General features: G+C 38.0%; 1 protein-coding gene across 3 annotated transcripts in view; it reads left to right on the top strand.

Moving 5' to 3' along the window:
• The window catches only part of LOC149838947 (zinc ion binding protein), a 50,402-nt gene extending 39,238 nt beyond the window's left edge, over positions 1–11,164 (top strand). Inside the window, exons 7-12 of one of the 3 annotated variants that reach the window (XM_090007862.1) lie at positions 5,131–5,205; positions 7,321–7,435; positions 7,519–7,576; positions 7,653–7,724; positions 10,496–10,750; positions 10,847–11,164. In XM_090007862.1, coding sequence (XP_089863988.1) covers positions 5,131–5,205; positions 7,321–7,435; positions 7,519–7,576; positions 7,653–7,724; positions 10,496–10,750; positions 10,847–10,910 — 639 coding nt within the window. In that variant the 3' untranslated portion in view covers positions 10,911–11,164. The remainder of the gene's footprint in view (positions 1–5,130; positions 5,206–7,320; positions 7,436–7,518; positions 7,577–7,652; positions 7,725–10,495; positions 10,751–10,846) is intronic. The other 2 variants (XM_090007864.1, XM_090007863.1) reach the window with 2 other exon arrangements.
• Positions 11,165–23,109: the final 11,945 nt, after the last annotated feature.

The following is a 23,109-nucleotide window of genomic DNA, read 5'->3' as shown; positions in this document are numbered from 1 at the left end:
AACCCCATAATCCCTTTTCCCATATTTTGTGTTTAACTATGGATGCCCACATCACATAGTTTGTATCGTTTAGGCATACGGGAATAGAGACCATTACCTCTCTTTCATTCTCCATTTCCTTACAAGGCCAAGAGAAAGGGTAGAGAACGAAGAAGAAAGAAAAAAGAGTGGAATACGAGCACTTATTTGAGAGATGGCACACTTCTCAATGCAACAATCCTCGATTTGTTGTATCCCCTAAGCGTACGATTCTCCTCTTGATATTGTCATGAACTTTCTTCAAAAAACTTGCCTTTGGACCACCAAAGCTCTGATACCATGTAATGAAGTGGATTGAATCCGATACACATGCAATAATACACTTTCAATCAAGTAAAAATACTTGATTGAATCACGAAACCACCCACACAAGGGTCTACAAACTTGTTTTTGCATAGAAGCACTCAAGAATAAGTTAGGAATACAAGGCCACAAGAGGCCAATTTATAATACAATGGAGCCAATGGGGTGCAACTCAATATGGCTTTTGGGGCTGCACTCAACAGTCATAAATATAGCTGTTGGGGCAGCTCCAACAGCTATATGGAGTTGTCCCATCAAATCTGAAAAAGAAAAAAAGGTAGAAAAAGAAAAAGACAAAAATAAATACATGAAATAAAATATAGAAATGTCAACCCCTATTGGGCTGACACCTATTACAAAGGAAAGACCGAAATACCCCTAATGGGTATTTCAGCTAACAATAAACACATATATACATATACGTGTATATACACGTATATGTATATCTTAACAATTTTTTGAATATGATGTCTCTTGGCAGCCCAACATTCCGTACCATATAGTAAAGCGGGGCTAATTGTCGTCCTATAAAACTTTCCCTTCAACCGCAATGGCATTCTACGACCGCACAACACTCCAGTTGCACTTTTCCATTTCATCCACCCAACCTTTATTCTATGATTTACATCTCCATCAATTTCTCCGTACTTTTTGAATGATAGATCCCAAATATTTGAAACAATCATCCATCGGTATTTCTTGCTCACCAAGCTTCATTACACTCCCATCACTACTTCGCTGCTTACTAAACCGACATTCTATATATTCTGTCTTACTCTTACTCAACCTAAAACCTCTTGCTTCCAATGTCTGTCTCTATAATTCTAACTTAGCAAACAACATACACCATGGCACATTTTTTTGAATTGATCTTGTAAGCTCATCCATCACTATAGCAAATAGGAAAAGGCTTAATGCAGATTCTTGATGTAACCCAACCGTTATAGGAAAATTGGTTGTCACCCATCCACAAGTGCGGACATTGGTTACTCCTCCTTCGTACATATCTTTAATTATATTAATGTACTTGAGAGAAACACCTTTCTTCATCATTGTCCACCATAGAACATCCCTAGGTACTCTATCGTATGCCTTCTCCAAATCAATAAAAACCATATGCAAATCTTTGTTCCTCTCTCTATTTCTCTCAATAAGTTGTCTAAGAAGATGTATAGCTTTCATAGTTGATCTTCCAGGCATAAAACCAAATTGATTCTCCGATATCATGACAACCTTTTTCAACCTATACTCAATTACCCTCTCCCAAAGTTTCATAGTATGACTCATGAGTTTTATACCACGATAGTTTGTGCAATCTTGTATATCACCCTTATTCTTATATAGAGGCAACAAAGTACTCTTCCTCCACTCATTAGGCATCTTATTTGTCCGTCAAATCTTGTTAAAAAGATTTTTCAACCATTCTAAACCTTTCTCTCCCAAGCATTTCCAAGCCTCGATAGGTATACCATCTGGGCCAACTGCCCTTTTTTGGTTTTTTTTAAATTCGAAAAAAAAAACTACCTTAAGTACCCCATACACCCTCTAGTGCTGCAAAACAATCCTACAGGGCACTAGAACTATCCGGATCTGTAGAATCCGACACCTAAAAATAAAAATAAAAATTACATAAAATAAAATACTTAAAAAAAAGCATAAATGATTCCAGACATACAAAATGGAATCAAACATAGAAATACAATTTCTGAGAAAACAAAATATCCTAAAAATTAGAACATGATATTCAAAACGGATCTGGATACGTGGAGATCCAATTGAACCTAGATGGTCCTGCATGATTCGATCTAACCACAGATCGCATCCCGGATCGGATCTGATTGGTTAGATATGGATCCAACTTTGCCTTCAATGCACGGATATTCAGGATGCTCTGTATCAGCGTGTGCTTTGTAAGGTGAGAGAATGATGGGTAGATTTCTAGGTTTTGAGTGTTTTTGAGTATTGTAGTGAGGCTCTTTTATAATTTTTCATTTCTTTTGTATTATTTAAATTTCATATGTAATGAAATTGTTTATTTTTAAGTCTTGTGTTCTATGAGCATTTTCATTGTGAATGAGTGTTTTAACTACATTGTATTCTTGACTCCGTACCATTTCGTGACAAGATGATGTTCTTATTCTTTTAGTACCTTTGGTAATTTCTGTAGCAGCGATGTTCCTTGAATTATTCACAAGTATTTGGATTATTGGTTTTGCTAAGTTAGTTGTGGCTTATGTATACGAATATAAGGAAGGCCATCGTTGAGTTGCTTTCATCCAAATAATAAAGACTCCTTTGAATGTCAAGGAGTCATTTTATTTTTTAATTTGGAGCAATTAAAAAATAAGTCCATGAATCTCATTGCAGTAATTAAATTCATATATAGTTCAAGGCACCTTTTTGAGGAACATGACTGATATATAAATATTTATAATATGTATCATTTAAAGTAGGAATTAAAAGTAAAAGATATATATGTGCGACATTAATATTTCCTATATTACGTACACACTAAATATGAATAAATAAATATATATATATATATATATATATATATATAGGGAAGGGGTACTGTCCAACAACATTGAGACCGTCTGATTTCTTCATTCAGATGATCCCCCTTCTCTCTCTCTTGTGTTGACCTTGTTCCCTACTCAGTTACTTTGAACCAAGGTTGTAAGTATCGTATCGTTACCTGTATCGGTCGGGCCCAAAGTAACACCGTATTGTATTGTATTGTAAACATATCATAATTTTTTAATAATTTTTTTCCAAAAAATCCCAAAAATCCGGAAAAATCAGAAAAAATAGCAAAACTTCTAAAAAAATCATCACATGAAACAATGATGAATTGCACAAAATACAACCATAAAATCACATATGAAGCATTTGTCTCCATGAGCATGCATATCTCGTAAGAAAAATGTAAATTGTGAAATAATAAACATCACTAAGCTAACAAGTCATAAGATCCATAATAGTGCATGTTTACATAAACAAAAACAAAATTCCCAAGTGTTTCTCAATACTTAAAAATTGTACATAACCAATTTTTTTTAAGTTCAAACAAAAATGAAGACTTCTTCTTGCACGAAATCAAGCCCTAAATCACTCTCAAGTTCTTTAGGAGTAAAACAAACTCATCTTAAGGAGTCTTCTTATATATTTCAAAAAAGAAGAAGAATTGAGTGCAACATAAAATGCACTAATTGTGTATTGTAAGATACACCCTTTATCGTATGATACACCCGATACAGGTACGTATCGTATCGATTAGGCCCAAAGTAACAATACATATCATACCATATCGTATGATATGGTACAGTACGATACTTACAATACTGCTTTGAACCAACCTGATCTCCACCCTCTTACCTTTTCCCCCACCCCACTGCTATCCCCACCCCTTATCGCCATTTTTTCCAGCAGGCAGCCACCAGACAGTGGCTGGCCTACCATCGGTGGCCACCTCTCTCCCCCCCCCTCTCTCTGTGTGTGTGTGTGTGTGCCATTGCTGGCGGGCGACTGCTAAGGTTGGGAAACGTGACCAGCAGCTTGTTGTTCAGCAAGGCTTGTCTTGTGAGAAGCTTGGCTCAACTTGGAAATTTAGCTCAACAAGCTGTGGTATGAATTAGCGCGTTTAGGTATATGAGCCGAGCACGAACATGACAAGCTTGACTTGACTCGACTCATATAGTTTCATTTTACATAATATATGTTTATAATTATGTATTTTATACATATATTATATACATAATGTATGTTTTATACATGTATTATAATTTATTTGTATATTATATAATTTATATATTCTAAAGCTTAAAAACCCCTTAAAAACTATTTTTTAAGAAAATGAGCCAGCTTGTGAATGGCTCTTTTACCAGCCCTAGTGGCTGCTGGTGCTCTGCTACTATGCAGATGCCAGCCATCCGTCGGAAAACCACCACATTGGTGGCATGTTTAGTTTGGTGGCCACCATCAAACAGAAAAAAAGGTGGCATTCAACCACTCGCAAGCAATCAAGAGGGCAGAAGGGAAGGGCGGCTACTGCCGGCCGTCAGGTTGTTCGCCGGCTAATCAGTGGGCTGTCCTACAGCTAATCAGCTTGCTAAATAGAGAGAGAGAGAGAGAGAGAGAGAGAGAGAGAGAGAGAGAGAGAGAGAGAGAGAGAGAGAGAGAAATAGAGAGAGAGAGAGAGAGAGAGAGAGAGAGAGAGAGAGAGAGAGAGAGAGAGAGAGAGAGAGAGAGAGATCCAACTCAATCTGGACCATACAATAGGACGGTCCAGATTGAGCTGGACGATTTGGAAATTTTCCCATGACTTTTAGAGAGCTATATATATACTGTTGTTCATCATCTTTACACATGATTACTTAACAAATTTTCACAATGAATAATGTGTCCTTACAGTTAACATTTCTTAATGCCAGGTATAATTTCTTAACTAATTATGGTTTCCTCCATTTTGTGACAAATTTTCGTCTACTGTTGCTAAGTTCTAATGGTGCTTTTCTAACACCAGATCTGTTAATGAGCCTATTGGTTTACATTCTTTGATTTGTAGCAATATGTTTGCAAGCATTTATTCTTGTTCTAAAGGGTAATTGTTTTTTGTTTACTGAATATTACATTTTATTATATGTTCTAATGCTAAACTGGAGGGTGTGATAGAAAATACCAAAATATTCTCTTTATAATATATTTTTATGGGAGATTAAAAGTTGAATGCATTTTCAGCATATATCTTTCTATGTTATTATCTTGATGTCCTGCAATCTGCTTGTCTAGGATGTTCCTTTTTCATGCAAGTTACAGTGGTCAAGCAAATGTAGATTGAAAGATGCTGTACATCAGTTTCACATGGTATTGCCCTATGTTTATAAGTGTAGCATGCATATCATTGCTTGTGATATTTTTACACATTTTGCTACAGTTTCTTAATAAATGATGTGGTTTTTTGTGTTGCACATATTTTGATTTATGTCACATGGATACAGATATGGACAAGTACATATGAACTAAGAAGTACATGTGAGGTGTGAAGCAAGAAGATAATAGGAAGCTTTTGGAATGTTTATCAAGAAGCTTTTTAGAATTGCATAACATTTTAAGATATTATAGAAAATATAGTCATTTAAGATTTATTTTCCAATCTAATAAAAATAGGTCAACTATGGTATTGCTATTATAGGAATGACAAATCATTACTTATGTAAGTGTGTTGTTTTTTAGCAAAAACTCAATTTTCATGCTGAAAATTTGATGTTATAGGAATGTGCTTCCCATGATAAGGGAATTGAGCTTCAAAAGCGTTTAGCTTCCTATTTCTGAAGTGGCTTCCCAAGAAGCAAGCTTCCTCAGATAGGTAAAGCTTTTGGTAACCATGATATGGGTGCAGGTACAATGTGGATATGAGACTCAATTGCGTGTTTTTTATGAAAAGTAGGACATGAGGACACTTTTATTTTGATAGGACATGAGGAGACAATATATTTATTGTATGAAATATAATTTTATTGGGTATTATATATAAATATATTTATTAGTAATACAAATGAATTTTTATTAAATATATAAAAAATGTTAAAGATATTAGAAACGTGTGATAGAATGTCATGCAGTGTGCCTGCCTGTTGTGTCGTGTCCACTGTAGATGGGCCCCAAAACTGTGTGACAGATTTTGATTTAAATATGTGGATATTCAGGGTTGTGATTATATGCAAAAAATGGTGTTATTGCTTGGAAAGGGCATGAACTAAAAATCAGGTGTAAATTGTGAAGATAAAATTAACCTTCTCAAATGAAAATAAAGGAAATGTACTGGACATTAAGTAAAGAAAGTAGGCTTTCCTCATATGTGGACTCGATAGGATTGTTCTGGCTATGTTATACCTTTGAATTCTCTTGAAGCTCTGTCCATAATCAAACTTGAAAAAGCAAAAAATATTGTGCTTAAGCAAGAATTCTCCATGGAATTTGAAACCTTTAGTTTTACCTAGAATGACTTAGTTTGTCCGAAATAGTTGAAGTTGCTTGTTCTTATCATAGCTTTGTTTGGAGAAAGAAAGATGGAGACATGACTGTGAGACAACGCTGAATCATGCTCATTACTCATGAATGCTGCATATATGGGAGCCTACTGTACTTCTAATGTTTATTAGCATATTTATGAATAATTGAAAAAAATAAACGGAGCAGAGAGATATTGTCATGACTGGATCACATCAAAAAGCTTATGGACACTATTTTAAAGCTCTAAATATCACATGCTGCCATTGTTAGAAAAGAATAATAAACTATAGGGATCTCAACATCTGTATATTGTGCTTTAGATCTAGGCAAGCCATTACTACAAGTATTGGTTGCATTACTTTCTCTACAAATGAATTTCACTTTCAGCCTCTGCAGACTGATGTTTTAATTATTTGTTACCGATATAAGATCACTTTTATTATCTGAAAGCACATCTTCCCAATACTGGCATCAATATGCAATGTTTCAGATGTGATATCCGCCAGTGCACAATCTTAGCCCTAAAACTGGTCTTTTACTGTTTGCTTCTTTCAATGAACGGATATTTCTTCGAAGGTAGATTCAGTATATGACAAGTGGGAACATCATCTGAACTGCCTTTGTGCTATAAAGAGAAATTATTTTTCATGTGTTTCTTTTATGGCATATTGATATGTAATCTTCAGTCTTTGAGGGCAAGCTTTATTATCTATGGTTTGTGTATTTCCGCATATTCTTAATGTTAGTAATGCGTAATCTTGGGTTGGAGGATTGACTTGCTGAGTGGTTGGTGTCAGATTTGCTCTTCATTTTTTTTCTCTTTCCTACTTGTAACCCTATTCGATCTTCTGGTATGTTCCTCATTCATCATATGCTGCATCTCATATAAATTATGCTATAGCCGATAACCTTCATATATGAGAAATTTATTTTTACTTAAAGATTATGATAATCTGTTAAATGCAGCATTTTGAGAAATTTCAAGACTTTTGGTCTGTTCTGGATGATATTGACAAGACCCTATTGATTTTGGAACCTCGGTCTCCATCTCGTGCAGCATCATTCCGTCATATAGGCCTAGGTTTGTCTCCATTAGAAACTGATTAATAAATACACCACCTATTTATTGCTACTTTATGTTTCTAAGGCCACCTTTCTATGCAGGGAATGATTGTAGCCTTCTACTATTGATTGACCCTTACAATGCGAGGTCTTTTCCACAGTAAGATTGCCATTTATTGTTAAGCAGCTCAGCTAGAGTATCATTTATTTATTTAATGGCTGATCCAGCCTTCTAGGTGTCGTTTCTTTGGTCCAGATCTGATTACAAACTCTCTATGGCGAAAATGGAAGGAAAATATTGAGAGATGGTACAATTTCTTGTCCTTTTTGATGGGTTAACCATTTTGATGGTGAATCCAATTCATCATTGTAAGACTAGGCACATTCATTTATCACTTTATGCAAGAAAATGTTAAAGATTGAGAACAATCATCTTTGATTTATTAATGGTGTTACAGGGATTTTCACTAAGCCTCTCTTTTTCTTGAGATTGGTTTCTGAAGAAAAAATTGTCCACAAATCTCACTCGTTCAATTTGCATGGGGTATTGGAGATAGTGCTTCTAGCAGGTTTTGAGTGCTTTTGTCAGGTTCTGGACATCAGCAGCGTATTTGTAAATTTGTGGTACAGCTGTACATAAGGGGTATTATTGTAAAACAACACAAGCCATACAGTGAAAGGATTCTAGTAATAGGGTCATCTCTTAGATTGGATGACCTAGGGATGTAAACAGTTGGGATTCGGGCCGGATGTAGCCTTTACTGAATCTAACTGATAGGCTAATTGGATCCAGTTTCGGATGGAGAAAGGCAGATACTGAATGCAGTTATTTATGTGTAATTGGATTCACATATCTCTCGGATTTGGTTAGAAAATTCTATACCGAATCCAAATCCAATTAATAATCTTGGTCATGAGAGAGATAGAGAGAGAGAGAGAAAGGGGGAGAGAATCTATGACTCTATGATGTGAAGGTAAACAACCAAAAGATTTTGGGATCCTCCTACTCCAATCATCCATCTTATGACTTATCTTGAGATCACTAGAGAAAAAAAGTCATAAACACTAATTGTTAAATTCATGCACGGTTATTATTACTGGCATCTGTAAGAGTGGTTTGTTTTCAAAGATCTCATGGTGGGTTGTGGACAGTTTGACTAGAGCTTCTCAAAATCCTTTATATGGGTAACTCTACGTTGTGGAGACAGTCTCTCTCTCTCTCTCTGATAGCTCGATAACTACAAATAGTTATGTATATCTCAATATTTGTAACTTGATGTACTTGCAGTTTTGATAGCTTACCTTGTTGACTTGAGGCAATGTTGCATCAGTACAATATTTTTCTCTTGCATTTGCAGTTGTTGGTATAACAATTATATGGTTCAATCAATCATCATTACATAATCAAGTAATTATAAAAAAACTATCAAAGACAACCCCTGATAGAAAAATCCTTATAACAGAGCCGAAGGGTGGTTTTGCATAATTTTTTCTTGGATTTGGTATGAAAAAGCACATCACAGCATTGAACTTATAGAGTTGTTTATGGCATCTTATTTCATAGGCTAGGTGATGGCAATTGTGATCATGAAGCATCTGTTATATTGGCGCAGACAAAAGTATGCCATGCGATCCACATGGAAAGGGGAACGGCTACTCAATACAGCATGGTTGAGGTGGTGCAATGTGCAAATTGCTCAAAAGGGAGATATGGGGCCATGTCTGTATATATGCATTCCAAAGTTAAAATACATATCTGAACTATTTGATTCTAGATTTAAAGTATTGAAGCTCATAACATGAGCTGCCTACTTATGTGAGGATGTTAAGAGGAAATTTGTCAGTAGTTTATGATCATTGTGCATGACAGTGTTCAACACAGGTGTGGAAGCGGTATGGAGTATCTGCATGACATCCATCAAGTCCTCAAATTACATAAATTTTCATGGGTATTTATTGAGTTTTTAAAGATTTTTCATTTATATCTAAAGCTAAATTTTAGGATCTTGAGTGATAGAACACCAAATTTAGTGGAAAGAAGTATCGATAAAGAAGAAAAAAAATGTTTGCAGTGAGTTAAGGAAACTTTGGCTCGTGTGTGTGTGCGTGCATGCACGTACACACACAAACACAACCTGTGCATGCATGTGTGTCTTATGATATTTTGCATATGTTCATTGATTTGGAGAAATCTTATGATAATGTACTAAGATAATTAATTTGGTTAGTACTGAATAAGTGATTAATATGAAAGTTTAACAATATTTTTGTACTTATTTTCATTAGTTATAAATGGAGTAATATCCTTTATTCAATAAGCGGTCCTTGGTGTGTGGTGTGTGTTGTTTGTAGATGACATAATATTTGCCACTGAAGATGGAGATGTACAAACTATAAGTTTGAAGTACATTAAAAAAAAATAACATTAGAAAATGGCACATATGGAATGCAAGCTTATAAAAATTTAGGGGAAAATATCATAATCACGATCCGAGACTTTGCAATACGATAGTATTTAGGAGTATATCGATAAAAGACAAAATCAAAGTGTTATTTAATATGGCATAGATATGTTGTGTGGTGGCTTGTCTTAACATTGGTGAAGAAGGTTGATGCAATTCTAGGAATTAGGCAAGAAGGTCAATAAAGAATTGGAAGGAGGCCAAGGATGGATATGGAATATCATAGGGTGATTGAGGATGTAGCTCTAGGTAGGACAAAATGGAGAAATAGGGCTCGTTAAGTGGATCCTATGCAGTTGGGATAAGTATTGATGATGATGTACTTGTATCTTAGAATGTTTTTGTTGAGCTAGTTAATGCATATTATTCTGTAATAATCTAGAGAAGTAGCATATTATCCCAAATACTTGGGAATATACTATATTCCCTTAATCTATTGCCGGTTTGTCTTCAAAACTCTTTTTGTTATGGATGCAGTCTTCTAGGTATTCATCTTATGTTTGACCATTTTCAGACATTGGGTCAGTCTAATATTTTGTACCTGCTCCTTCTGGCATCCCCTTGCTGTCTTTTTTTATCATTACTTCTTATCAATGTGGTCATTTAATGTAATCCAGGAGATGCAATGCTTCCTTCCGTGAAAATCTGGAGAATGTTCTTGGGATTACCCTACCTGGAGCTCCTAGTGCCATGGATGATCACCCACAAGTTGATTGCGGCATCTGTTATGCCTGCTACCTACCTGAAGATTACAAACTTGGAGTTGACCGTGGAAACATGCCCGACTATGTGTGTGATAATGTCAAATGTGGCAGAGCTTTCCATGGCATATGTCTTAGAGATTGGCTGCGGTCAATTACAACCACGAGGCAGTATGTGAAAATTGGCGCCAATTTAATGCGTATACTCGAGTATATATATGATAACAGTTTTTTTTATTAATGATTGCTGCTTTTATGCTGCTGCAGGTCGTTTGATGTTCTATTTGGAAATTGTCCTTACTGTTCAGAGCCGGTTGCAATTAAAGTTTAAGTTGCAGTGAAGCATGGAATGGATGGATACTATCTTTTCTCTGTTAACATGTATATATTTGTTTTTTTTTCAGTTATTCATTGAAAGAGCATATCCTATCATATTGTATGCATTCTTCTGTTCCAAAATCAGATTCTATGAAACTACATTTAGGCTTAAACACATGCAGACACACACCCATATAGAAAGATGGATTTAGTTGGTTATTTTTAGCGGTTATTGTTGTTGAAGACCTTAAAAATGCCTTGGGTGACAGTTCAAGATTTCCTATTTGCTTAACGCACTTGATCTCATGCTATCAATTGGAAACTTGCAATTGAACCAAATTTAACTTTCACAAACACAAGATTCAATAACTTTGAAGCACCGTCAAGTTCAAAACTATGGATTGAATGTGATAGGCAATAGGTAAAGGTTCGACTGACGTGGGCGTGGGGTTTTCTTAGTGCACATTTGCAATGCTTGCTCCATCCAAGCAAACAGCCGGGACACTTTAAAGCTGATGAAAACTATGGACATCGTGGTGAATATAACATCCTTGAATGCCATGAATCTGATTTCAATGAAATCGAGACCGTGAATCTATTTTGAAATGCTTCATTTGCTCGTTAGATCCATTTCATCTTCCATTAACTGGCGAAAAACTTCCATAAGCCCACTGTCCAAGGAAAGGGTAATAACATCCTTGAATGCCTCCACTACAGAATTTTTTGCCCCTTTTGAATGGCATCCATGCCATTCCCAGAGGCCATCAGCTCATTATCTACATCTAAATGGAGAATTCAATTAATAACCCACTGTCCAACTGCCTATTATTATTAAAATACCTTACTATCATGGATGTGTTATCTTTTTACAGGGTTCCAAGCATGCCTTTGCAAGAATTTTAACCGGTGAGGGATCTGGAAACTTCATGTTGAGGCCCTGAAGACCTCGGATGCAAGGACTTCGATTCTGGGGAGGGTTGATGGGCTTTTCACTCTGGTTTTAAGATCTCACAAACGGTGATTTAAGATTCCAGCTAATTAAACGCCTGCTAAAATGTGGGAATACCAAGTGTATCATTAGGATTTTTACAATGACATCTAAGGGGCCCTGACCTTTATTGGATGCGGTTGTGTAGCACTCAAAAGCAGAGATTGCTTTTAACAGATAAAATCCTTTGTAAACAGGAGCGTATCCATATATCTACTTCTCTCTCTCTAAAGGAAACATCATGATTGAACACATTAAAGATCAGATACATAGTTGACTTGTCCCTTCCAACGGCAATATATACTAAACGTTTATGGAGATAATGTCTCCACTCATAAAGTTTTCTTTGGCCTTTCCACTAGCACAACAAATAAGAAGGTGAAAACTACGGGGGCTCGGCTTGTTTGGTAGGAGCTGTTAGTGCACGTTACCTTGTGTTGGGATGTTGCAAGTTCAAAACAGAATGGTACCTTCTATAACTGCTGAGGGTGTGCCTAACCCCGCTTGCCTAAAAAAAAAAAAGGTGAGGCAGGTTGGTAGTGAGGCCCACATGGAGTTTATTCTCACTTCGGCAAGGGTTTCTCGTCACAAAAAAAAAGAAGGTACAGATTGACATCAGTTTTTTTTTTTTTTACCAATGGGGGGCTCTGCTTGTCTTGCAAGAGCAGTTAGTGCACGTCACCTTGTGTTGGGACGTTGCAAGTTCGAACCCCAAATGGTATGGTTGTATAACTGGTAGGGTTCAGCATAACCCCAGCTTTCTCTGTTGAAAATAAAGAAAGAAAAGAGAACATTTTGCCAATTGTAGAAGGCAGTGAATAACATCAAAAGTGCACCTCTGTTTGCTCCAGGAGTGATGATTTTGATCACATTTGGGCTCTGTTTGGGAGCCGGTGGTGAAGAGGAAATGAGGCGGTTGATGGGAGTGGAGAAGAAAATGAAAGACGATGCTGGAGTTGTCAACTACATCCTTGTGGGGATGTAGTTGGAAATGGCCCGTCCCCACTCTCTTCTCCACTTTAAACACTCCTCTCAACGCCCAAAATATGGTTTCCAACACCTGTGGGCATAGGTGATATTAATTAAACCATCTTTAAATACCATCTCCCCTCCCATCTTCGGCTCCCAAACAAGGCCTTGAACTTCTGAAAACAGTGGTGATTCATGCAGAACATGAATTCTCTAGGCTAATCCAGACTTTTTTTTTCTTGATGAACGGCTATCCCGGACTTACTGACTGCAACCTATGTGAGAAACAAAACATAACACCTTTATCAATCAGCCCCCTTGGTTGCCCAGTTGGTTAGGGTGAGCTTCTCGGAGGCCTGGACATCACGAATTTGATTATCCTTGTGACCCCAAAGAGCATTGTGGGTAAGGGTGTCAAGCGGGTTGGGTTTGGATTGAACTCAGGTGAAACCAGACCCAAACTTGATTTAAGATGCTGGTATCGGGTTCAAACCCAGGTCTAATTGGACCCTCTATAAGAGAAACCATACCTGGACCCTATAAGGATTACATGAACCAGACCCACATCATACCTGGTAAAATAATATTTTTATCCTTTTAGAAAATTGCTGATCTTAGTCTGAACTCGGGCCGGGCCTGGGTCTGATGTGAAATTTCACAAACCATACCCAACTGCATACTTTCTTTTGATAGGCAAGCTGGGATTAGGCAGGCCCCCACCAGTTATTATTCAACCTACCATGGGGTTTTGAACCTACAACGTTCCACCACAGGGAGACATGAACTGACATCTCCTACCAACCACATGGAGCACCTGTTGGTCCCAACTCCATATATTAATCAGACCCTTAAGATCCGACCCAGATTGTAATCAGACCTTATTTATCACCAAACATTGACCCTATAGGGTTTGGTACGGGTGAGGTCCGTGTTAAGCGACCCATTGACACCCCTAATTGTGGGCAGGGCTGGTAAACGAGCTGAATGAGTAGAGTCCATCTTGATCAAGCTCGGCTCCTTTATCATTTGACTCAGCTCGGACTTGGCTCATGTTCGTAACTAGATGAGCCAAGTTTAATTATGAGCCGAGCCACGAGTTGACTTGCAAAAACAGCACTCCCTCATCAGGCGATCTGTGTTAGAGGTCCCTGGGTGAACGTCACTGGAAAGATCAATTCCCAGGAAAGACTTCAGAAAATCGGGGTCCAGCTCGCCTGTAGATGTCCAATCTGCTGTGGCGATTTAGTGTCCCAGAAATATTCAAGCATGTTTTAACGATGATAGTGGAATCTCCTTGTTTTCGTCAGCTAATACTTGGCCCCAAGGATCTACTCGCCTCCGTGAAATGGCGATGTATTTGGAAATGGTGGATTTGTATCACCTGGTGGAGTATGTGGGAGGAAAGAAACATCCGAGTTTTTCGGGACAATTCGTCCTCGGTTTCTCATGTCCTGCAGCAAATTCAGAGACTTAGCACGAGGCGATCAAGATTGTTTGGCCGGAATTGGACATCTCATGGATCAGTTCCCATCGTCGACAACGTTTACTGTGTCTTTCACTGGATATTGTGCCAACTGGTTGTACTCCTTAGGGTTTTCTTGGACCTACTATCGAGGACATCTCATCCGGTTCTCATATATTTAACTTTTACATGTCACTCGTTATACCCAACCGTACAAAACTAGTTTTTATGATAAATATCCTACACAAATCCCTACTACTTAACACAGAAAAGAGCAAAAGCAGAAAACAACAATACACTAAAACCCAGATTTTATGCGGTTTGAGCCTTCTTTTATTGATTGGATATAGAATCTGCCTCCTTAATCAGGAGTCCATGAATTTTACAAAGGATTCAAGAAGTGTAGTTGAACCATATAAAGAGTCTAGGATAAAATTACAAAAATATATTTCAAGAATACACAGAAATTTAGGATTTATATTGAGGTAGGAAACATGCTCCACACTCCAACAATTCTATATCTTATATTATTACGAGCTTATACCAGCCAAACATTGTCGAGCACCTTTTTTTTTGTGCTCAGCTCGTTTTTGGTTAATGTGAGCTGCTTGTAGGTTGGCTCGTCAGCTATATCAACCTAACATGAACGAGTTCATGGCAAGCAGAACTGAGCCAAACCATTAGCAGTGGGCTGGTTAATTCTCCGGGGGTTTATCACTGTAGGTGGGTCCTATCTTGACAGGTTCTTCGTCATGAAAAAAGAAAAAAACTTTGGTCAATCTCTTATGTGTTTCACCGTTATATTCTGAAAGAACCATGCTCAAGCTTTTGTAGAGAGAGCTCTGGTTGTTAGACACAGTCCGATTTGCTGAATATCTTGCAGAGAAAATGGCACCGTACATTGGTCTAATGATGTAGACCGCCTCAATTACCTAAACGAGCAGAAAATGGGAGTCTTAGATACCATTGAGGCTAGAATCTATGATCACGAACAATTCTAGGCCCATTAGGGTGGGCCTTACCAGACCGGGCTTTTACACTATCCTAATGCATTCCCATCACGTGTAATAAGGACGCACATTAGCCCTAGGTATCACTCAGGTTAGCCAAGGCAGTCCGGCAGGCTTGCTGGTTACCTCTTTTGCCCTTTTCGATAGCCACCTACAGGATAGGCCCAAATGGTGGGGTGTTCCGATCCCAGACCCTTCAAGCTAAGATAGTGTGATTCTACCAACCTGTCTCTCACAAGAACCCTAATGGTCAGCCTTTTTGCTCCTAACTTTTGAAAAAAATATTAGTTGGCACTAGGGGAGAGGGTTGTGTATGTTCGCCCCCGATGATTCACTGAATCCCACGTCCATGTTCGGGGGATCCAATGAGCGCCACGTATTCATGCACATGGGGCTCGTATTCCCGTACATAACTTTGCATCGGACTCTGGTGCTGTTGCAAAGACTTAATCACCCTTGGTTTTCTTGCCCTGAAATGACGGTTCGAGGAAATGACAAAAATATCCTCCATTCAAAAGTTGTGAAACAACGGGTGGGGAAAAGGACAAAAAAGTCCTCCTTCCAGAAAGTTTGATGTTAACCATTTAAAGTGGAGACGTTCGCCTGCGCCATCTGCTGTAACAGTGCTCCCATTATCAACGTTCCAGTGTTACAAAACATTCCAGTGTCTTCTCTTCATTACTGCTGTCGTTAGGCATCATGGAAGAAAGCAATGATTCACAAACATTCCAACCAGTGCCATCAAGGCACAGTGAGTAGCTTTTCATCTCATCATGCTATCGATGAAGAAGGCATGTCGTCTTGTGTGCCATTAAGGCATTGTTTGGTTATTGCAGGTAGATCTTGTTATTACGAAGGTTGAAAACTTATCGATATTTGTAAGACACTGGGACCTGTTGACAAGAACGCTTGTTTGCAGATGCTAGGAAGGGCCTCTACCCCATCAGGTATCCTACAGTCACTCATCATATGCATTGTATCTCAAACCGCTGTATTAGTAATAGACTCTCGTTTTTGTGAGATACATTTTTCTTAGTTAATATCGATTTGTTTGCTATTATGTTCAAGTTCTTCCTTATCGATTTGTAATTTATTGTGCGATATATTTATCGACCTTTTAGAGAGTATGTTTTTGTATCGTCGAGTTATAAGTTATAAAAACTGAACTGCCATATCGATTTTCAATATCTGACAAATCGCTATACATATCGTTTTGTAAGATATTATATGTTTTGTAATATGTATTTGTAAGATATTTGTACACATACTTTGAAAACGTTTGGGTGCAGAAACACATCTTGACACGCATGCCGGGGCGATTTTCGCATGCATATCGTTGCTCTCTCAGCGACTTCTATTGAACTCGCTTTAGAGCCTCGTGGATATTATGAGAGCGTTATCGTCAACACACATGTACGACATGTTTATTTTATTGGCATGGTAAGCGACACGTCGATGCTCAGCACAAGCAAACATCAAACCGCACTTGCTTTGATACTTTCATTCATTAAATCGTTTCTTTGACTTGCGTAACCCTAGTGGTATCCGTTCTTATATGCATCCTGATTAAATCGTAGTAAACCTATGCCGCTTGCTAACGGAAATTGATATATTGCTTACAAAACATTCCACTGTCTTCTTTTATTTGTCGTTGTTGTTAGGCATTAAGGAAGAAAGCAATGATGCACAAACATTCCAACCAGTTTCATCAAGGCGGCGTGAGTAGCTTCCCAGCATCATGCTATTGATGAAGAAAGCATGTCGTCTTGTGTGTCATTAAGGCTTTGTTTGGTTATTGCAGGTAGATCTTGTTCTTACGAAGGTTGGAAACTTATCGATATTTGTAAGACGTTGGGACCTGTTGATAGGAATGCTTGTTTGCAGATGCTAGGAAGGGCCTCTACCCCATCAGGTATCCTACATTCACTCATCATATGCATTGTATCTCAAACCGCTGTATTAGTAACAGTCTCTCATTTTTGTGAGATAATATCGACTTGTTTGCCATGTTACTGCAAACACAAATTGATATATTGCTTAAAACATTATTGAGCTTATCATCAGGTTGTAATAAAGACGATGTAGCTCAATCAATAGAAAGATCTGGAGAATTGAATATCTATACTTATGACCCAACTGAAGAATTGAACATCTGCACTAACGATGCACATGTAAAGAAGGGTGCAGGCATTAGACCCACTATTGACTTGAATGTTTCAGTGGAAGAAATGCAATTCAATGATGAGGTAGACTACCATGACAGCGCACATAATAAAAGTGTATGCACCGGAAATGTACACGGAAGTACACCTAACTTCAATGTTCCAGGAGAAGAAATGCAATTCAATAATGATCCTGATTTTGATGTCAGTACACTTAATAAAACCGTAGGAACTGGGAATGTACATGGAATTGCACTTGACTATGTTTCTGTAGAAGGAATGCATTTTAATAACGAAGAAGATGCATATAAATTTTACAATGATTATGCCTTAAAAGTTGGCTTCAGTGTGAGAAGGTTTTCTTGGTCAAAAAATGCACAGGGTGTCTTGGTTAGAAAGACATATGTCTGTTCCAAGCAAGGTTGGAAGAAATCAATGGGAAATCCAACTAGGAGCACGCCAGAATCAAGATGTGGATGTCAGGCGAGATTGGTTTTGAGAAGACATCCGAATGGGAAATTTGTCGTGCGTACTTTAATCAGTGATCATAATCATGATTTATCTGCATCATTTATGACTCCTATGCTAAGGTCACATCGTAAAGTAACTGTAGCTCATGCTGCAATGGCTGAAATAGCCGATAGCGCCGGCATTGCACCAAGGAAGACATACAATTTGTTTACCCGCATAGATGGTGGTCGCGAAAATGTGCCATTCACACCTTTGGATCTTAGAAACCACTTGAGCAGGAAGAGGACAGATAACATGAAGAACGGAGAAATATGTTGTTTGGTTCGTTACTTACAGAATAAATCAAGCAATGAACATGGTTTCTTTAGTGCAATGCAAGTGGACGCAGATGGATATGCCGTGAATATGTTTTGGTCAGATTCAAGGTCTAGATTAGATTATGAATGCTTCAATGATGTGCTTGTGTTTGATACTACAATAAAGATTAACACTGAACAGTGGCCATTTGCGCAGTTTGTGGGAGTGAACCATCACGCATAGAGTTGTATATTAGGCGGTGCTTTTGTGTATGACTAGACCAAGGAAACCTTTGAGTGATTGTTCAGAGTATTTACACAGACAATGAATGGGAAGCATCCTGAAACTGTACTCACAGATGGTGATCACGCAATTGCGGCTGCAGTGCTTCATGTGTGGCCAGATGCACATCATCGCCTGTGTTTGTGGCATATCTTTCAAAATGCAGCAAAGAATATAGGACACATATTTAATCAGAATACAGGGTTTGACAAACATTTTACAAGGTGTGTACTTCATAGCGTAGACGAGGTCACCTTTAAGTCAGATTGGGACAAAATGATTAAGACATACGACCTTGCTGACTGTCTGTGGTTACAAAATTTATATGCAGAAAAAGAGAAGTGGGCATTGGCATATGGAAGACAATACTTTTGTGCAGGTATGATAAGCACACAAAGAGCCGAATCTATGCATGCCACGCTGAAGAAAACTCTGTATTCATGTTTAACAATGTTTCGTTTCATGGAACAATATAAATTATTTGTAGACGGTCTAAGACAGAATGAGCTTGAACAAGACGTGAAATGCTTCAATACACGACCTCTAACTTTTGGCATGAAAATATTGATGCGACCTGCAGCTCTGTATACACTAACTGTATTTGAATGAATCAAGAAAGAGGTGTTGCATGTCATGAATTGCAGAATAGAAGAACTGGTGCAAACCGAGAATATGCACAAATACCATATTTTTTGTCAGGGCGAAAAACATCAGAAAAGGCAAGAAGCGCATGTCAGGTACAATGTCGACAACGGAAGGGTAGAATGTTCGTGCAAAATGTATGAATTCAAAGGTATCCTATGCTGTCATGCATTAAAGGCACTCAATCAAGAGAAGATACAAGAAATACATGAGTCTTACGTAATGCGAAGATTGACGAGACGCACGAAGATTGAAATGCTCGTTATGGACAATGCGAGTAAATTTGGTGTTGACGAGAAGTGCCACATAGCCTCCCGTTACCAACAATTGTGTAGGTCATTCATGCATGTTGCTGATTTGGCATCGAGAAGCAAAGAAGGCTATGCATGTGCGAGAAAAGCTGCAACGGAGTTACTTGAAAACGTGGAGTTAATTCACATTAAGTCTTTTGCAGCGAATGAATACCAGCCGAAGATAATGAGATCGAACAACGTAGGTCAAAATCATGTCTCGCTTGACACTCCCGAGAAGTTGCGCCGAAGCGTAAACATTATCTTCAACAAGTCAGTAGTGAATGTTGTTGATTATGATGGACATATTCATGAAGCAAAGGGTATCAAAAGAAAACCTGCCTCTGATCGCAGTCGTCGGAGGGCAAAGGGTGCACTAGAATTGGTTGGCAAGAAAAGGATTAAGAAACAACCAACCTGTAATAAAAAACAACAAAGCCCTTCGAATGAACAGGTATATAAAACATTATATTGCTCCCCATTGCGTGAAGCTTGTCAAATACCTAACTCGTGTAATGTCCATCATGCAGCAATACCCTGCAGAAGTACCGGCAAACGTTCAAACCTACATTTCTCCCGACCAGATTTCCGGCAACGATCGCTACAGTTTTACAAGGCTTTTGGTATGTAATCGATGTTGCGAGGAGGTAGGCATTTCTTGTGAAACTTAATTCAGTGTCTAATATTTTCTCTTTCATGACAGGCTACGATGCAGTCGACAGATAGGTTTGGGACACAGGAATCTCGTGTGGGCTATTAACTTAGTTGGCATGCCTCTTTGCATGACCTGATCTCCACAATGCCGGATTTTTGGAGAGTTTATAGTCGTTTGTCATTGACGACTTGCGGTTCGTGGTTGAATTTATTCAAATCGATAGATAGCGGGTTTTTGCTTCTAAAAGTTCTAGTTGTTTCAATAATATACCTATGTTTTTTTTCAGCTAGATTGTTTTGTTGTGGTGTTTTTGGACAAGATCTATGATGAACTATTCTATGGATTTCAAGATAGTTTTTAAAATCATTTGAAAGATACTCTCCTCCGGAATCAACTCTAAAGATTTTTAAATTATCATTAAATTGATTTTTAATCATCATATGATGTGTCTTAAACGATGCAAAGACTTCATGCTTATGTTTAAGGAAGTATATCCAACAAAATCTTGAATAATCATAAAAAAAATAACATAGTAAGTAAATCCTCCCTTAAGTACTACGGGTGTCTTCGCCTCGAAAGAATAGCGCACAAAGTATTGGCGAAGACAAATACAGCGATTGTTTGCCATCGCTGATTACAGCGATGCAAATAATCAATAGATACGGAAAAGATTTGTTGTCATCGCTGGATACTTCGTGCTTTGAGTCGGAGAGCGATCTGTGGCATCACAGCATAAATCCGAGTGCACAAGTTCAAAAGATTTGTTTGTAAACGTAGATCTTTGTTCAAAAGTCAAGCTTCTCATTTTTCCAAAAATGCAATGATTACAATTGAAATTACTATTACAGAGATCTTTATCTTCGCAATCGCTGTATTTGTCTTCGCCTCGAAAGAATAGCGCACAAAGTATTGGCGAAGACAAATACATCGATTGTTTGCCATCGCTGATTACAGTGATGCAAATAATCAATAGATAAGGAAAGGATTTGTTGCCATCGCTGGATACTTCGTGCTTTGAGTCAGAATGCGATCTGTGGCATCGCAGCATAAATCCGAGTGCACAAGTTCAAAAGATTTGTTTGTAAACGTAGATCTTTGTTCAAAAGTCAAGCTTCTCATTTTTCCAAAAATGCACTGATTATAATTGAAATTACTATTACAGAGATCTTTGTCTTCGCCATCGCTGTATTTGTCTTAGCCTCGAAAGAATAGCGCACAAAGTATTGGCGAAGACAAATACAGCGATTGTTTGCCATCGCTGATTACAGCGATGCAAATAATCAATAGATAAGGAAATGATTTGTTGCCATCGCTGGATACTTCGTGCTTTGAGTCGGAGAGCGATCTGTGGCATCGCAGCATAAATCCGAGTGCACAAGTTCAAAAGATTTGTTTGTAAACGTAGATCTTTGTTCAAAAGTCAAGCTTCTCATTTTTCCAAAAATGCAATTATTACAATTGAAATTACTGTTACAGAGATCTTTGTCTTCGCCATTGCTGTATTTGTCTTCGCCTCGAAAGAATAACGCATAAAGTATTGGCGAAGACAAATACAGCGATTGTTTGCCATCGCTGATTACAGCGATGCAAATAATCAATAGATAAGGAAAGGATTTGTTGTCATCGCTGGATACTTCATGCTTTGAGTCGGAGGGCGATCTGTGGCATCGCAGCATAAATCCGAGTGCACAAGTTCAAAAGATTTGTTTGTAAACGTAGATCTTTGTTCAAAAGTCAAGCTTCACATTTTTCCAAAAATGCAATGATTACAATTGAAATTACTATTACAGAGATCTTTGTCTTCGCCATCGCTGTATTTGTCTTCGCCTCGAAAGAATAACGCACAAAGTATTGGCGAAGACAAATACAACGATTGTTTGCCATCGCTGATTACAGCGATGCAAATAATCAATAGATAAGGAAAGGATTTGTTGCCATCGCTGGATACTTCGTGCTTTGAGTCAGAGAGCGATCTGTGGCATCGCAGCATAGTGATTTGTGGGTATTGTTCGAATGTCAAATCACACGTGGAAAACGTATTTTTGAATATTTAAAACTTAATGAGCAGCATGGAAAGACGTATTTTTGAATACTTTGAACGCAAGCATTTAATTTGGCGGCGGTTATAAAAAAAAGGCGGCATGCGAAAAGCCGTATTTATATTTTTTTTAAACGCAATCAATTAATTAGCTTCGTGCTTTGAGTCGGAGAGCGATCTGTGGCATCGCAGCATGGTGATTTTTGGGTATTGTTCGAATGTCTAATCACACGTGGATAGCGATATGTGGCATCGCAGAGTAGAACATTGTTGATTATTGTTGGACTGTCAATCTTAGCGTGATACGAAGGATTGTTCAAGTGTGCTGCGATGTGTGGCATCGCAGCGTAGGACTGTCAATCACTGTGCTGCGATGCCACAGATCGCTATACAACGATAACCACAAATCGCCATACACCTCCAGTCAACTTCTTCTCCAGCAAATCTTTCGCGTTCCCGACACCTCCACTTGCCTTTTGAAATCATTATTGTTATCTTGTGAAAAGTTGTATCCATATATTATAAATAAAAGGCTACTCAATGTGTATTTTCCAACGGATACCCATAAATGTTTGAGTTGTCGTACAGTATTCATTGATCATGTTGGTTGAGCAGTACATCTTTTAAGTCATAAATAGTCGCACAAGCACTGAAAGGTGTGTTTGTCTTCTACTTCGTGAACCAGCAACAACCAAACCGACGGTTCCTTCATAAACCTGGAGATCCGCCCTCGAACATAGAAAATTATAGTCGGTGAGGCAGACGAAGACAGCTACACGACCAACAATGGCGAATCCTGGGTATATTGTCTACACATAGTCTACATGTTCAGCAAAATCCGTCTCTTTCATGCGTTTTTTGCGATTTGTTTTTGTGTACTATATAATGTAATTTAAATATCGGTCGTTGCAATGTCCGCATTCATTTCAGTCGAACATCCACCGAC

This window comes from Nuphar pumila, chromosome 5 (genome assembly GCF_984573655.1).
Source record: "Nuphar pumila chromosome 5, dmNupPumi1.hap1.1, whole genome shotgun sequence".
Taxonomy (NCBI): Eukaryota; Viridiplantae; Streptophyta; class Magnoliopsida; order Nymphaeales; family Nymphaeaceae; genus Nuphar; species Nuphar pumila.
Note: the sequence above shows the minus strand (reverse complement) of the source record. Positions and strands in the feature narration are given on the sequence as shown.